The sequence below is a fragment of the Pogona vitticeps genome, chromosome 3 (assembly GCF_051106095.1).
Source record: "Pogona vitticeps strain Pit_001003342236 chromosome 3, PviZW2.1, whole genome shotgun sequence".
Lineage (NCBI taxonomy): Eukaryota > Metazoa > Chordata > Lepidosauria > Squamata > Agamidae > Pogona > Pogona vitticeps.
Genome location: NC_135785.1, coordinates 230682166 through 230697760, shown reverse-complemented (window position 1 = coordinate 230697760; position 15595 = coordinate 230682166). Strand labels below are relative to the sequence as shown.

Here is a 15595-nt window from a genome sequence, read left to right as displayed (position 1 = left end):
GGGGTGGAATGCAACAAGGTTTCAAAGCAATGTTTGCCAATCTAAAGGAATATTCTCTCCTGGAATAAAGATATAAGTTGATAGAGAAAATATAGCATACAGTTTTATTTAGTGAGGTGTTCATATGATCAACCATCGCAAATTAGGAATAGGCCTTAATTATTGCATGCAGAGACAGGTACAGCACTTCTGCAAAAGTCTCACTGAACCAAGGGGAAGTTGTGCAATGAAGCTTTCATTCATCACAATTGTGCAGGCAGTGGAGCTATGGATGGTATAATGTAACCATCAAGGTCCAAACTTGCTCAATTTCATTAGAACATACTTTCAAGAAGAACAGAGGAGAATCTTCTGGTTCTCATGTATACTTTACACAGTACATGCAATGCTGTAAAATAAGCAGATTATTTCTTCTAGCACTGAACCAGCATCGTCACCTTCCCAAGGCACCCCTGCCCCAACTGAAGTACAATTGAAAATGGCAGGCTGACAAACTATTATGTAGCACAACTGTGTTGTTATCAGTGAAAATTATCAAGGAAATATAGTGCACAATGATTCAGCATTTCTCAGGTCTGATACTGCTATCCATTTTCCAGTAGAACAAAATGAATGATAAATATTACGTAAATATTATACTCGGGCTCAAATTACATTTGTAAATGCGCTGATAACAGTAGGGGAGACACCCATTCTATTATCTTTAATATCACCTTTTTTATTTCTTTAAGATTAAAGGATCACTAAACAATACATTTGAACTAATTTCTTTATATTTATGGGAATCCCTTAGCCTTTGTTTTGGACTCTTTCCTTTTCACTGAATTCATATACTACTGTGGATATGAACTCCAGATTTCATCTCTTCATCTCTCCAAATCTATCATCAGCTTTGCTCTGGTTTCATTTATGACTAATAAGCCAGTGAAAAAACAAAAAGCAGGCATGTGTGGATGCAATGTGTGTGCAGTGAAATTCTAAAAATACAGCATGAACTTGGCTACCTTAAAGTTTTTTCCCCCCGTTACTATGGCTCTGGTGTCAACACAGGCATTCTACTTGGTAAACACACTTATTCTGTAGAGGCATCACCAGTCAGGTCAAAATGAACCACTGAATTGTTAGTGATTCCACAAAGAGCCCTATTTAGGCATTAAATCAGGGTACACACATCACATGAGCAACAGAAGCACTTTACTCCACTGCACCATCTGTCACCCTATGACATGAGGAGGAGAACAAACCTGGACAGCCTCTTGTATCTGATTTTTTGGAGTTCTAATTCACACAGAGAGTCCCCAGTGCAGAAAGTTCTTCCTTTCATCGTTACCCTTTGTTGCATGAGGGTATAAAACTGGGGGCAAAGCAAGACGGACCATATTGCAAGCACTGCATGCCCTTCTCACCACTGCTCCTTTGGTATATGAAATCCCACTCATGTGCATGTTTACTCAGAAGTCAATCCCACAAACTTCAATAGAGCTTACTTCCAACAAAATATACACACGGAACCAAGTATCATAAAATACCCAATGAGATTAATTTGGCCCTTTCAGAAGTGAGAACACCAACACAGAGAATAACACAGAGTATCACCACCATGAAGTGAATAAATAGCACAGAATAGTCATGCTTATTACTGCTGTTCAGATTCCCCCTCACTTAGTGCCACAGACAAGGATTTATACAGAAACACGCAGCATATGGCTAGACAGAGAACAGCTCTTAACACCCCACTGCCATAATAAACCAAAGGAACCAAAATGTCACTGTTTTCCTAATATTACCATCCTCTCACATTTCTGGTTTGCTCACATCTAAGGGAGAGAGATATAGGGAAGCATTTGGACTCCAGGATGATTGTCTGGAAAATGTTCAATAAGCAACTGTGTTGTGCAAGCACAATGATTCACTTTCTATAAGAATCAAACAATGGCTCTAGAATAGGGCATATCAGAGGACAAAACACAACTTTTTCATCTTTCAGATTATATCTCCTTAGAAGGGCAAGAGACAATGGGGCTTAAGCTACGATATGACCACAATAGCCTTGCAATCATTCTGAATTAAAATACCAATAATTTAGACTTACTATCCAACACACAGTAGTAGACTCAGTTACTACCATATTATGTAGAAGCGACATCACACAAATTTACCAGTTCTGAGAATGTAATTAAGAGAACTGGTGACAATGGGCTTTTTACTAACTGAAGGAAACTCCAAAGACCATTAAGATTGTGCAATGGTACAAATCATTTCAATGAGCATCCCTTGCTAATTTCTAGTCCACTTAAGAAACATAGATGATAATGATAGGAAGCAGGCAGAACAAGAGCCCATTATGTTATTTATACTTGGCTAAACTTATTATTTAACTTTTACTTAAATTGCTTTGAGGTATGTGTAAAATTTTGTTTTCTGTAAAATAGATCAAACAGCATCTCACAGGTTTCTTATTAAAATTGTCACAGCACTGATAAAAATGCATCCAATATACATTAAAGATTTGTGAACTTTTCAAGACCAAGTGCCCCGCCAAAAGTTAAGGAGATTTGACATACAGAAGAAGCATAACAACTGTGATGTGTTTTATGCATTGTATGAAACAGGATCCTTCTATTACAAAAGACTGTATTAAAACAAAGTTCATAAGAGCTGTTTTTAGCTTATGTGTATCTTATTTCTTCCAAAACCCTCCAGAATTTCTTGACATGCTACACCAGTATCAAAAGTACTGATGCACAGTTATGGGCTTATTCTCCAGTGTCACGAACTCCAGTTCCCAACCTGCTTATCAACAGATCCAAGCACATCAAATACAGAGACAACGGAAACATAAGCAAAATTGTGAAATTTGCTCCACCCACCCAAAGCTACAGAAATATTAGTCAAATATCCACACAGATCTGTATCTGAGAAGTAGTGGCATCTTTGATGTAAATGGCCAAAAAAATTGCATGGTCTCCAGAAGATCTGTTTCAAGTCCACCAGATTCTGTAAATTTCCATTTAAGTGCCTTCAGATGTAGCTATGGATTCAGGACACACACTCTCTGGGAACTCCAGCTTCTCACAGATATTCTCCTTAACTGGTAAATGCTGTGCGATCTCATTAGGATCCGTGAAAAGTGGTGGGGGTACATGCTTAAAATAAAAACAGATTAAAGAGAGAATTAAGGAGAAAAGTGCCAAGAAGAAAAAAAAGAAGCTACTTCTATATACAATAAAACTTAATTAAAATGTATTAAAATGGTTTATATTTTCACTTGTGCATTCTAATTTCATTTAATTCTTGCTTCATTCCCAGACTTCCTGAAAAACATGCAGTGGTTGAAATCCTATTGTGCATCTCCATGCATGCAACAGGAATGACCGCAGCAGTAAACTGCCACTGATTAAAAGCTTCCTTCAGTGATTTTGGATGTGTGCGCAACTTGTATATAGTATGACATAGGAGGTGCATCTGAAATTGCCAAATAAAGCCTTCAATCTGCAGCAATTTGACAGTGCTGATGATGTCATTCCTGTTACATCCATGGAGTTCTGTAACAAGATTTCCACCAATGTGCCCAAAGGTGACAGAAGGCTAGGATCTCAAATATAGTGTATTATATTGCCGGCTAGAACTTAACAAGCATTTTGAAGATTGCAAAAATATGTATAACCCTCATATAACAGGATAGGACATTTTGTTACAGAATCCTCCCAGAATTAGATCTGTAATGTAGGCACTTTGGTATTTTCACCTGAAGAATTATAAACAGTTCCACCTATTATTATTCTACTTAGCTATGTACAGGTCTTCAACAAGCACATAAGGGTCTTAACAGATCATATTTATTTTTATCACTGGTTTATTCTTTCTGCTAGTGAATGCAACAAAAAGTATCTTATCTTTCAGCAAACGATGACACAGCAAAAGAGAATACGTTGGACCTATGAAGCCTGGGGCAGGAATAGCCTCTCTTCTTCTGTGGTAAGGAATGCTAGTCATTTTAGGAATAAACCTAAATCTAAATACAATGGAATTCTCATTAGCGTGCGAAAATACCCCACAGCTCACTTGCTGTATGCAATTTTAATCCTAATGTATTTAAGGGCCTAAGATAATACAAGCAATGCAATACAACTGCAATAGCACCAAAATACAAAGTGCATTTAAGGCCTATTGTAGTTAGGACTAACAATTGGATTTAGGCCAAAATAATTTGTGCTGGTGTCAGATCTCTAAACAGGGTTCTTGATTCACCCAGGAGTCCTACAGAGACATATCAGCCCCCCTGGGAAAATATCAGCAGCCTGTTGTTCGTCACAGCTGAAATTTATCCCAATACAAACTCTGTTAGAAACTCTGATAAAGACAGTCCATTATGCTTGAAGTGAATACCTTTAAATTTGATATTTTGCTTTCTCTAGATGTGTATTCCCGCAACATGTAGGGTTTGCTGGCCTAAGAATGAAACAAAGAAAACAGCTGAAACACAGTGTTATAAAACATGGGGTACATCTCCACATGCAGCCACAATTTAAATCATGTATATTTTTAAAATGGCAAGATACCTATTGCTCTTTGTGTAAGATTTGCATAACTTGTGTGACTAATTACAATCTGCAGGAGTGTATCTCGGTCACCTCCTTGGTCACATGTCCAGCTGCATAATTGAGATGCATCCCAATACCTTGTCAATTACCCACAATTAGTCATAGCAACTTATGCAAACCTTACACAACTACCACTAGGATTCTGGCCAGTGTGAATTTAACATACAGATTACAAGAAGTTATCAGTTTAGCGTACTATATACTGGATTGAAGAGGGTGGTGTACCCTTCATTTTGTTTCCCAGTTAAATGGTCATCTCCTGCACTGATGTTATTTCCAGTTAAGATGCTGAATTACTGGTACAGTATTAACTTGCAAACATGAACAAGTAATGAAACAAGCATGTTTCTGCCAATAGTAACACTAATGTAACAATTAGGGAGTATGGAAAACAACCACCACTGAAAGAAACTCTGTATGGTGTCCTAAACAGAATATCCAATACAGAAGGATTCCCTCATCCACAGGGTCAGTATCCAGGGATTCACTAATCCACAATCTGAAAATATTTAAAATAATTTTTAAAATATCCAGAAAAAAACTATTTTCATATGTATTAGCAGAACCAGCCACTAGGGGGCACTAGAAACCATGCTATGAATACTTGTTAGTGAAGACTACATAGCATGGTCTACTGTGCAGGGAGGCGGGGAAGTGCCAGATGGGCTACCTCTGCAATTGATGCAGAGTCATGAACATCGAGCGGTAAGTGAACAAGAATGAAAAATGTACAAATAAAAGACTTTATTCCTTTGGAACATTAACAATTGTCATCATTTTATAGCCCCTCAGAATAAAACATACATGTCAAAACTTTATTAATAATAATCACTGCCATGTGCCACCAAGTCAGTTCTGACTTATGGCAACGCTTTTCAGGGTTTTCTAGGCAGAGAGCATTCAGAAGTGGTCTACCATCCTCTTCTGCACTCTAACACTGTGCAGTTTGACCCAAGGCTACACAGGGTGCCTCTTTTCCTAGGAGAAACAGCAGGGAACTGAACTCCCAACCTCTGGTTCTGCAGCCAGAAACCTAACTTACGGAACTATCCAGCCAGCTTCAGAACTTCCTTACCTCGTGATAAAGCCTTGTGTCATTCATCCTTATAAGCACTCCATCAACTCGCAAGAAAAACCTCAATAGCACAAAGAAGCTTGAGGGCATTACTCTCTGTCAAAAACAGTAATAATTATTTTTACTTGCACACAACTGCAACATTTTACTCCAGAAGTCTTTCAAGTAGTTTAGAAATATAGCATATGCCTCAGAAGCCTGTATTCATCTTTAACAGTATATCGCCTGTTGCAATCAGAGAAACATTATGCAAGTTCATTTTTGAATTTTATGTAGGCACAAAGTTACTAACAGGCATGTACTAAGAAGTAGATTAGAAAAATCCACAGAACAGTACATTTTTCAAAGCTGTTTGTGAGACTTGGAATTGGGCAAAACACAGTAGCAAAGCAAATCAAAGCGTGCTGCTTATATACTGCCCCACAGTGTATAAGCATTCTCTGGGTGGTTTACAAGTTAATTATGCAGGCTACACATTGCCTCCCCCAGCAAGCTGGGTACTCATTTTACTGACCTCGGAAGGATAGAAGGCTGAGTCAACCTTGAGCCGGCTACCTGGGATTCAACCCCCAATCATGAGCACAGTTTTGGCTGCAGTACAGCAGTTTAGTCACTAAAGTTGAGGCTCTTCAACTTTATACTGGTATAACCCGGATCAAGTGTCAGAAACATTTGATTTAAACCAATTAAAAGGTTTCTATTCTCCCTTTCAGGTCCTAAGGCTCCCTAGGACTCCCTTTTACCCTGAGAAAGGCTTTAGGAGCCTCAGCATATTGGGGGAGACACCTTTAATAGTAAAAAATCATCATCAGACCACCGGCAGCAATCTTGAATGCGGTGCTGGGAATCCAGCAACAATTTTTTAATATTAAAGGCTCCTTGCTCCCCGCCAGCTCCCCAGGGCAAAATGGAACCCTAGGCAGCCTCAGAATATGAAAGGGGATAGGACACTTTTAATTTAAGTTAAATGTTCCAGAGTGTAGTAACAGGCTTCACTGGTGTAAAAGTTAGACAACTGGATGTCATCCATTTTTTCTCCTCTAAGATAAAACATGAACAAAATGACTAAACTCACTATTTTCACACTCAGGCTTGAAACTCCATGATCGTGAAGTTCATCTTCAAACAGTAACACTTCTTCAAAAAACATAATCTGTTCCCTGGCTTTAAGTTTCTCTGTATCTATATGTTCTGTTGTGGGAGAAACCTAAGGAAGAAAGAACAAGAAAAATTTAAAAACTGTATTTTTCTATCAAATTATGCTTTAGCAATGATTCAACAGATTCATGCTTAGAAGACATTCAGCCACCAAGAGCAAAGTTCAAAATGCACCTTTAACTTTAATGTATCACCTAGTAGAGTTCCTTTGTAGTCTGTTGTATAGGTCCAATCGTATGGTTTAACAACTTCTTTTGTGTGCTCAGGCTCAGACCTTAAGAAAAGAGAAATAAATGTACTGTATCTCGTTTCAGACGCAGAATCAGAGACTACCTTGAGAGATAGTCAGAGTTCTTAAGGCAACATTCCCTATGAAATAAGCATGATACAGTGGTGCCTTGACTTACGAAAATCCCTAGTTACGATCATTTTGAGTTACAACCAGCTCCAGCCTCAAAATTTTGCTTTGATTTGTGACTGGAGCTTCGAGTTATAAGCAGAAAAAAGGCAGGGAAGAAGGTGGGGAATTCAATGTGCTAACCGTTGGTGGCGAAGAGGCTGTTTCTTTAGCTCTTTCACCCCAACAGTTAGAGAGTATGCATTTGCAGGGAGGCTTCGGACTGCCTGGTTTCTGCTTCTGAATGAGCGTGTGCGTTTGCAGGGAGGCTTCGGGCTGCCTGATTTCTGCTTCTGAGTGAGTACATACAGGGTTTTTGCAGTGTGGGTTTGGGCTGGGGGAAGTTATGTTTCTGTGCTGTGATTTTTTTGTTTTTTGGTGGGGGGGTGTTTTCCGGCCCCAGCACGTTCCAATGGGGCTTGCAGTGTTGTTTGGGTTTTTTGGTGATTTTTGTCTTTGGCCAGAATGAATTAATGGGGTTTCAATGCATTACTATGGGAAATAGTGCTTCGACTTACGACCAATTCAAGTTACGTTCCACCTTCTGGAACAGATTAAGTTCATAAGTCGAGGCACCACTGCATCTGTAAATCTGTAAACTTTCTCAAGTTTGATATGCGAGTATCATTTACATAAGCCATATTTTGTATATTACAGATCAGGTAGAAATATGCAGCAGTATTTTCTCAAAGTTTTTGACACAGAAACTGATGTACAGTTTGTACATCAGTACATGAAGAGCTTCATGGCACAGTGGTTAAACCACTGTACTGCAGCTAAAACTGTGCTCACGACCCGGGGATCAATCCCAGGTAACCGGCTCAAAGTTGACTCAGCCTTCTATCCTTCCGAGTCGGTAAAATGAGTACCCAGCTTGCTGGGGGGGAGGGGCAATGTGTAGCCTGCATAATTAACTTGCAAACTGCCCAGAGAGTGCTTGAAGCACTATGGGGCGGTATATAAGCAGCACGCTTTGCTTTTTGCTTTACTTTCTAACCTTTCTACCTGCTACTTCTTTACACCTAAGGCTATAATCCTATACATACTAACATCACAGTAAATCTTATTGAAATAAGAAGTTAATAGGCATAAGAGGCTGTCACTTTTCAGAATAAAACTAAGACTGTTAAGGCAGGGGGTCAATTAAATGGTTTACGTTTCTTTTTAAACATAAACATAGCTGATTATTCTGTGCGTGACCTTTAGTACACCTAGACATATTTGTAGTCAGTCTTGCATTAGGCTATCAAATGTGGGAATGTATGCCATAGCTAAACATATAAAGGTATTTCTTGTCATGTTAATATCCATGTTGTATGAACCATGTTGATCTCCTCATGTGATGTAATATGGTGTGTTACTGAGCAGAGCGTCCTATTGGCTCATGTAAACCTGACAGTTGATGTTATGTAACCGGTAAGAGAATAAAAGGAGGTGCCAGGCATCATTGGGGAAGCTGATATCACAGAGAGCTGAGCTGATATCACAGAGAGCTGAGCTGTCTTCACAGAGAGCTGTTATCACTGACCATTTGAACAGCAACTTCAGCCAATGATCCTGAGCACGCTTTGAAAAGATTAAGATTAATTCGACTGCAGTCTCCTTATTTCAGAGGTCTCTCCCTCCGGAACCTTTCAGGGACCTCTCCCATCACCACAGGTTGTTGGAGCCGGATTCCAACAATCAAAAGACACTTAATGAGACCAAAATGCACAATTCTAGTTCCTTCACATAAGGGAAAAAGGAAAGGGGCTTTAGATAACAGAATCTCACAGTGAATGAATGATACAAATAAATATAGACTGAGGTATTCTTCAGTACTCATTTTAGCTACACCGATATACCGTTACCTGCTTTCTTGCCACTCCTCTGCACAAGCAACTTTAACAGTTCCTTGAGAGTTATTTACACATCTTAGAGCATCAGTTGCATTGAACTCTATCCCAAACAGAGATTCATGCTGAATTCTTAAGACATTGTCTCCAAACATCATTTCTGGAACACATGGCATTTGCAGTTCTTCAGCTAATCTGCATGGAATCAAAATAATCATGTCACTCTGAAACCCGTTCTCACTGTTCCAGCCAAACTGAAATATTCTAATATGTTGTGTATAATGCAGACTATCTTTAGGAAGTCAATTCTGTTTATTTAAGATGAAATAAGAAGAAAGAAACTATTCCCTAAACTTCATGACATATTCATTTCACCTTTTGGGCTGTCCAAATCATCAGATCCCAAATTCCAAAGCTATGAATATAAATATTACAACATGAGGATCTGACATAGTCTGGGAAGTCACAGCTGATCACAGTTTTTCAGCATGTGGACACAACAGTCACATATAAGATTACTTCACATTAGCATTTACATGAGGCTTTCCCATAACTTTAATGTCCCCCCACTGCCGATAGTGGCTCTGAAGCACTATCAGCAGTGGTGGGGTACCTCTGAGAGGCCTCCGGCGGCGGCGCCGAAGCCCTCAGAGTCCTCTGGCAGCCTCAATGGCTGCGGCAGGGGACCTCCGAGAGGCCTCTGGCAGCCGCGCCGAAGCCCTCGGGGTCCTCCAACAGCAGCAATGGCAGCAGCAGGGGGACCCCTTGAAGATTTCAAAAAGGTCATGTGCTTTTTAAAATATTTATTTTAATTTGGGGGGTGGGTGGGTGGGCCAGATACGGATTAATAGGTTTTCAATGTATTCCTATGGGGAATGCATTTTCGACCTACGTACTTTTTGACCTACGTACTCCGTTCCAATACGGATTAATTCTGTAGGTTGAGACCCCACTGTATTTGATCAAGAGAAAATCACAAACTAGCTTTCAACCCAGCATCAAGCTGCTCATAACAGAGCCACCAGTGATACAGGTTCCAAAAGTCATGGTCAGATGTGCAGACCAAGCCTCCTTGTTTAAGTCTTAATTCAAAATAGTAGTAGGCGTCTTTCAGTCTCAAGAGACTATAGTAATGTGCTCTGAATAGAGGCCTTGGAACAATGTCTAGTGTGGCTGAGAAGGCCAATTCGAAAGTGACAGTCCCTTCAACGCTGAGGACAAATATAATCTGTCCCTGTCCAGCTCCCTGATTTTGCTGGTTTCGGAACTGTCTTTTTTGCCTCGGCCTGCTGGACAAGAGTCTCTTCAAATTGGGCGAGGCCATGCTGCACTGCCTGCCTCCAGGCTGAACGCTCAGACGTCAGGGTATCCCATCTGTTGAGGTCAATTCCTAAGGCTTTCAGATCCTGCTTGAAGATATCCTTGTATCACAGCTGTGGTTTCCCTCTGAGGTAATTTCCTTGCACTAATTCTACGTACAGGAGATCTTTGGGCTGGATAATCAGGTCAGAAGTGTAGAGATGTGATGACACAGGGAAACAGATCACAACCTGGACCACTTCTGGAGCAGTTACAATGCAATTTCTATCCCAACGATCACAGGACACTCCAGCCCAACCTGAACCATTCCCAAGCTGGCCCTTTTGGGTCCAACTGTAGGGCTTCTACTTTTGGGGGGCAGGCGGGCTGGAACCATCCATGGCAGACAGGAGGGTGGCTTTAAGGAAGGTTGTTCCTGATACAGTGACCCTTTCCAGTGCGATCAAGCGCACATCTTTCCAGCCACCTAATCGCATCATCCATTTCAGATTTCACGTCTGGGGATGGGGATGTCTCGCCCAATAGTTACAGCTTTGGAAGATGTAGCCCCGTTACATTCTCACTGCTGTTGAGACCAAGGTTGCCGGTCATTCCCAATCATCCCTGCCCGCCCCCACCAATGTGGCACATCTCTCTGGTCCCGGCAGCCGAGAAGTCTACCTCAAGGCCATAACAGGCTTGGTGTACTCTTAACCTTTACTCCCCACCTGTAATACAAAGCAGAACCGAGTCCAGAACCACCCCTGCCATCGACGGCCCGGCCGTTAAATAAAAAGAGAGGCCCACAGCGTCGCCTGGGGGTTGCTCCTTCGGCCCCCGCCGTCCCCGGGGGTTCGGGCGGGTGTGCCAACTCTTCCCTTTCGCTCACGGCCTTCCCCCCCTCCACCCCCCACGAACCTTCCCATCCGCCCGGCTCCCGCGTACCTCTCGGCCTCGGCCGACTTGATGATGTGCGTCCGGGCGGCCGTCAGCTTCCACGGCCCGAACGTGAAATCGCGCCGGCTGCTCTTGAAGACGGGCATCATGATGGCGGCGGCGGCGGCAGCAGCACGGAGGGCAGAGCGACCATAGGAAAGAGGAGGAGGAGGAGGAGGAGGCCCTCAGGTGCTGCCACGGAGCCAAACTCCAGGAAAAAAAATAATCTCTCAGCCTGCTCTTTCCTCCCCAAAACAACCGCCACCGGAAACAAACCGAGCAGCCCCCCTTTCCCCTTCCGAGGTGAGCACGTCAAAGAAGCCAAACAAGGGCGCCGCAGCCTCGAGAGCTTTCTAGCCACACTTCCGTTGCCTCCAACGAACGCTTCTTGTGCTTCTCGCCCCGCACATGGAAGACGCCGGTAAGCGGCGGCGTCTTCCATGTGCGGGACGAGAAGCACAGGAACCGAGGCGGAAAAGGTATCGCCCGGCGAATGGGCAGGGATCAAATCACTGCTTTTCCTGAAAGTGGTTCGAAATAATTATGGCCCTGCGCTACAGAAAGAGATGCTCTTCATTCGTTCGTTTCCCCAGCATCAGTTATACAGCGCGGTGTTTGTACCTTTAAACGCCTCATAACATGCGGAAAGGCCAGAGAGGGGTATGCGATGTTCACCGTGGACATTCCCCTGCTCTGTCTTTTAAAAACAGTCCCTTTCCTCCCCGAGTCAACTCTACGCAAGAGTTACAAAACAAGCGACACGGGTTCGGAAAAACATCAGGACCTGGGCCTCTTTTTCCGCTTAACTTTCTGTTTTATACTGATGCTGAAATCTGAGACCGAAACAAAGATCTAAATCATGCATGACATGCAGAAATTCACTACAGCCCCTTTCCTCAGAATTTATAGAAATTGCATTCTTGAATACCTCAAGCCATCCAGAAAACCTCAAGCCATCCTGCTTACTGGCTATGCTGACTGGGAGATGTGATCCAAAAAAGTAGCTTTCCCAGACTTTCTCCATCATAAAGCTCACAAGTACAGAAATGCCTTCCCACTCTTGTTCCCTAAAAATTTTATATTGACAGATATAATGCCTCTGAGACCGGAGATTACATACCGGGGTGTTGTTAAGTCTTTGGTACCAAGCCCAAATCGCTATTAAAAACAAGTTTTTGTCCCTACATAAAGGGAGGGGTTGATGGGTTCCAAGTCAGGAGTTGAGTCCCAGTCATTGAAAAAAAAACCAAGTCGACTCCAAGTCACCAGTGTGACTCACATCACTCATAGCAAGGAATAGCCTTGTCTGTTGGGGGTGCAGCCACAAGGGCACGTGATTTTCTCAAGGATTTGTATGTATTTTTCATTTAAAAGGACACCTCCAGCCCTTTTACCTGTGTGGAACTAGAAGTGGAATTGCTTAACAATCAACATGCTGCCCAACTGCTTCCTAAGAAATAAAACTGTTGCCATCAATCTAGCATTTTAGTCTAGACCAGCCATTCTCAATGAGGACCATATAGCCCCCTGGGGGATCCTGGCACACTGGAAGGGCACAACGACTGGAAAAACTTTTTCATATGCCACCTTATAAGATTTTTGATATGATTTATACAATCCTAATTCAATCTATATTTCTTTTATATTGTGTTTATGGCCATGGCAAAAAAAGATGAGAATAACTGGTCTAGACAATAAATGCTGAAGCAGCAGTGGATTAATTAACAATCACTAATCCTCTTCCCCCCCCTTTTTTTAAAAATACATTTGTTTACTATAAATTCAAGAAGGATGACCCTGTTTGTCTGTTGCATTTTCCTGGCTCTCTGGTTGTAATACTAAGAGAAAAAGGAGTGCGGCATAGGCATAGAGAGAGCTATTCATTTTATGGTTTGCAGGACTGAACGCTTTTCTTTCAGAAAAAAAATGGCACCGTAAATGGGGAGGTGAGGAGATAATGAAAAACAGATTGAACAACAGCTATGAAGACTGTATAGCTAGTATCCATATAAAATACTGTATAAATATTAATAGATATTTTGGAGATCACTCATTCATAGGTTCCACAAATCGCAGACAACTTGACAGCAAGTAACAACGGTGAACAAAATGTAACAATTGATCTGATTGCAAGTTTATAGATGCAATTGCAACATTTTTTAAAATCTACAGTACTAGTGTACCATATGGTTCAAATGTATTATTGATCTTACCATATAGTTGTGTTTAATTTTAAACATCTATATTCATAGAATCATAACCTAATAGAGTTGCAAGAGGCCTTAAAGCCATCAAGGCCAACCCCTGCTCCATTCAGGAATCCAGGTTAATCAGACGGAAAGCTGTCTAGCTGTCTTTGAATGCTTCCAGTGTTGGGAAGTCTCACAATTACTGAGGTAATTGGTTTCATTGTTATATTGCTCTAACAGTTTGGGTTTCCTCCCTAAATATTCACCTGCATTCTGGCTTCCTGTGACTTAGCCCATGATTTGGAGATGGTAATAATAATACAGTAGGTTATTTAAACCCAGTTCCTCAAGTTTACAGGGAAATATTCATATTAAATTAATAATAATTATGTGTAATCAAGTCAATTCTAGCTTATGGCAACCCTTTTCAGAGTTTTCTATATAAAGAGCCTGAAGAAGTGGAATTTTCTCCACAAAACTTTGCAATGTGTTTGATTTTTTATCAGTTCAGTAAAAGGTATCACTCAGTCCTGCATTTGTGTAATCTTCATCATTGATGAGGCTAGCTAAAATTGATGGGAATTAGATTCTAACAACATCTGGGAAGCCACAGATTTCTCCTCCCTGCCCTACAGTGGCTGAAATCCTTTAGTAAGTCACAACTAGAGTACACTCATTCAATCAGTGGATATTTGGTGAGAACTCCTCCATAAATTCCCCTTCATGGATTGCTGCCTTGTCATGGCGAAGGGGCTTGAGTAACTCAGAGAAGCTATGGGCTATGCCGTGCAGGGCCACCGAAGACGGACAGGTCATACTGGAGAGTTCCAACTAAACGCAATCCACCTGGAGTAGGAAATGGCAAGCCACTCCAGTATCTTTGCCAAGAACGCCCCATGATCAGAAACAAAAGGCTAAAAGATATGATGCTGGAAGATGGGCCCCTCAGGTCGGAAGGCATCCAACATGTTACTGAGGAAGAGTGGAGGACAAGTACAAGTAGCTCCAGAGCTAATGAAGTGGTTGGGCCAAAGCCGAAAGGACACTCAGCTGTGGACGTGCCTGGAAGTGAAAGGAAAGTCCAATGCTGCAAAGAAAAATACTGCATAGGAACATGGAATGTAAGATCCATGAACCTTGGTAAGCTGGAGGTGGTCAAACAGGAGATGGCAAGATTAAACATCAACATCCTGGGCATCAGTGAACTAAAATGGACAGGAATGGATGAATTCAACTCAGATGATTATCATATCTACTATTGTGGGCAAGAAGCCTGTAGAAGGAATGGAGTAGCCCTCATAGTCAACAAAAGAGTGGGAAAAGCTGTAATGGGATATAATCTCAAAAATGATAGAATGATGTCAATACAAATCCAAGGCAGACCTTTCAACATCACAATAAACCAAGTTTATGCACCAACCACCATTGCTGAGGAGACTGAAATTGAACAATTTTTTGAAGATTTACAACACCTTCTAGAACTGACACCAAAGAATGATGTTCTTCTCATTCTAGGGGACTGGAATGCTAAAGTAGAGATAAAAGGAACAACAGGGAAGTTTGGCCTTGGAGTTCAAAACGAAATAGGGCAAAGGCTAATAGAGTTTTGTCAAGAGAACAATCTGGTCATCACAAACACTCTTTTCCAACAGCACAAGAGGAGAGCTGTATATTGTCCCCCGGCTTATTTAACTTATATGCAGAATACATCATGCAGAAGGCTGGACTGGAGGAATCCCAAGCTGGAATTAAGATTGCCGGAAGAAATATCAACAACCTCTGATATGCAGATGATACCACTCTGATGGCAGAAAGTGAGGAGGAATTAAAGAACCTGATAATGAGGGTGAAAGAGGAGGGTGCAAAAAAGAGCTTGAAACTCAACATAAAAAAAAACTAAGATCATGGCCACTGGTCCCATCACCTCCTGGGAAACAGAAGGGGAAGATATGGAGGCAGTGACAGATTTTACTTTCTTGGGCTCCATGATCACTGCAGATGGAGACAGCAGCCACGAAATTAAAAGACACCTGCTTCTTGGGAGGAAAGCGATGACAAACCTTGACAGCATCTTAAAAAGCAGAGACATCACCTTGCCAACA

At 41.5% G+C, this 15595-nt stretch overlaps 1 protein-coding gene across 1 annotated transcript; it reads right to left on the bottom strand.

Moving 5' to 3' along the window:
• Positions 1-1516: 1516 nt before the first annotated feature.
• Positions 1517-11554, bottom strand: TIPRL (TOR signaling pathway regulator). Its single transcript, XM_020784956.3, has 7 exons — positions 11314-11554; positions 9085-9264; positions 7012-7111; positions 6755-6886; positions 5680-5775; positions 4390-4452; positions 1517-3146 (listed from the first exon to the last, which is right to left on the bottom strand). The coding sequence occupies exons 1-7, from the start codon at positions 11412-11414 to the stop codon at positions 3012-3014; spliced, it is 807 nt and encodes a 268-aa protein (XP_020640615.1). The 5' UTR covers positions 11415-11554; the 3' UTR covers positions 1517-3011.
• Between the last annotated feature and the right edge of the window lie 4041 nt (positions 11555-15595).

What these genes read in the sequence shown, in the direction of transcription:
- TIPRL (XM_020784956.3), bottom strand. Translation starts at nt 11,414, where the DNA reads ATGATGCCCGTCTTCAAGAGCAGCCGGCGCGATTTCACGTTCGGGCCG. An exon ending in AAGTCGGCCGAGGCCGAGAG is followed by an intron (nt 9,265 to 11,313) that starts GTACGCGGGAGC and finishes GATTCCATGCAG; the next exon opens with ATTAGCTGAAGAACTGCAAA. An exon ending in GCAAAATATCAAATTTAAAG is followed by an intron (nt 3,147 to 4,389) that starts GTATTCACTTCA and finishes TTTTATTTTAAG; the next exon opens with CATGTACCCCCACCACTTTT.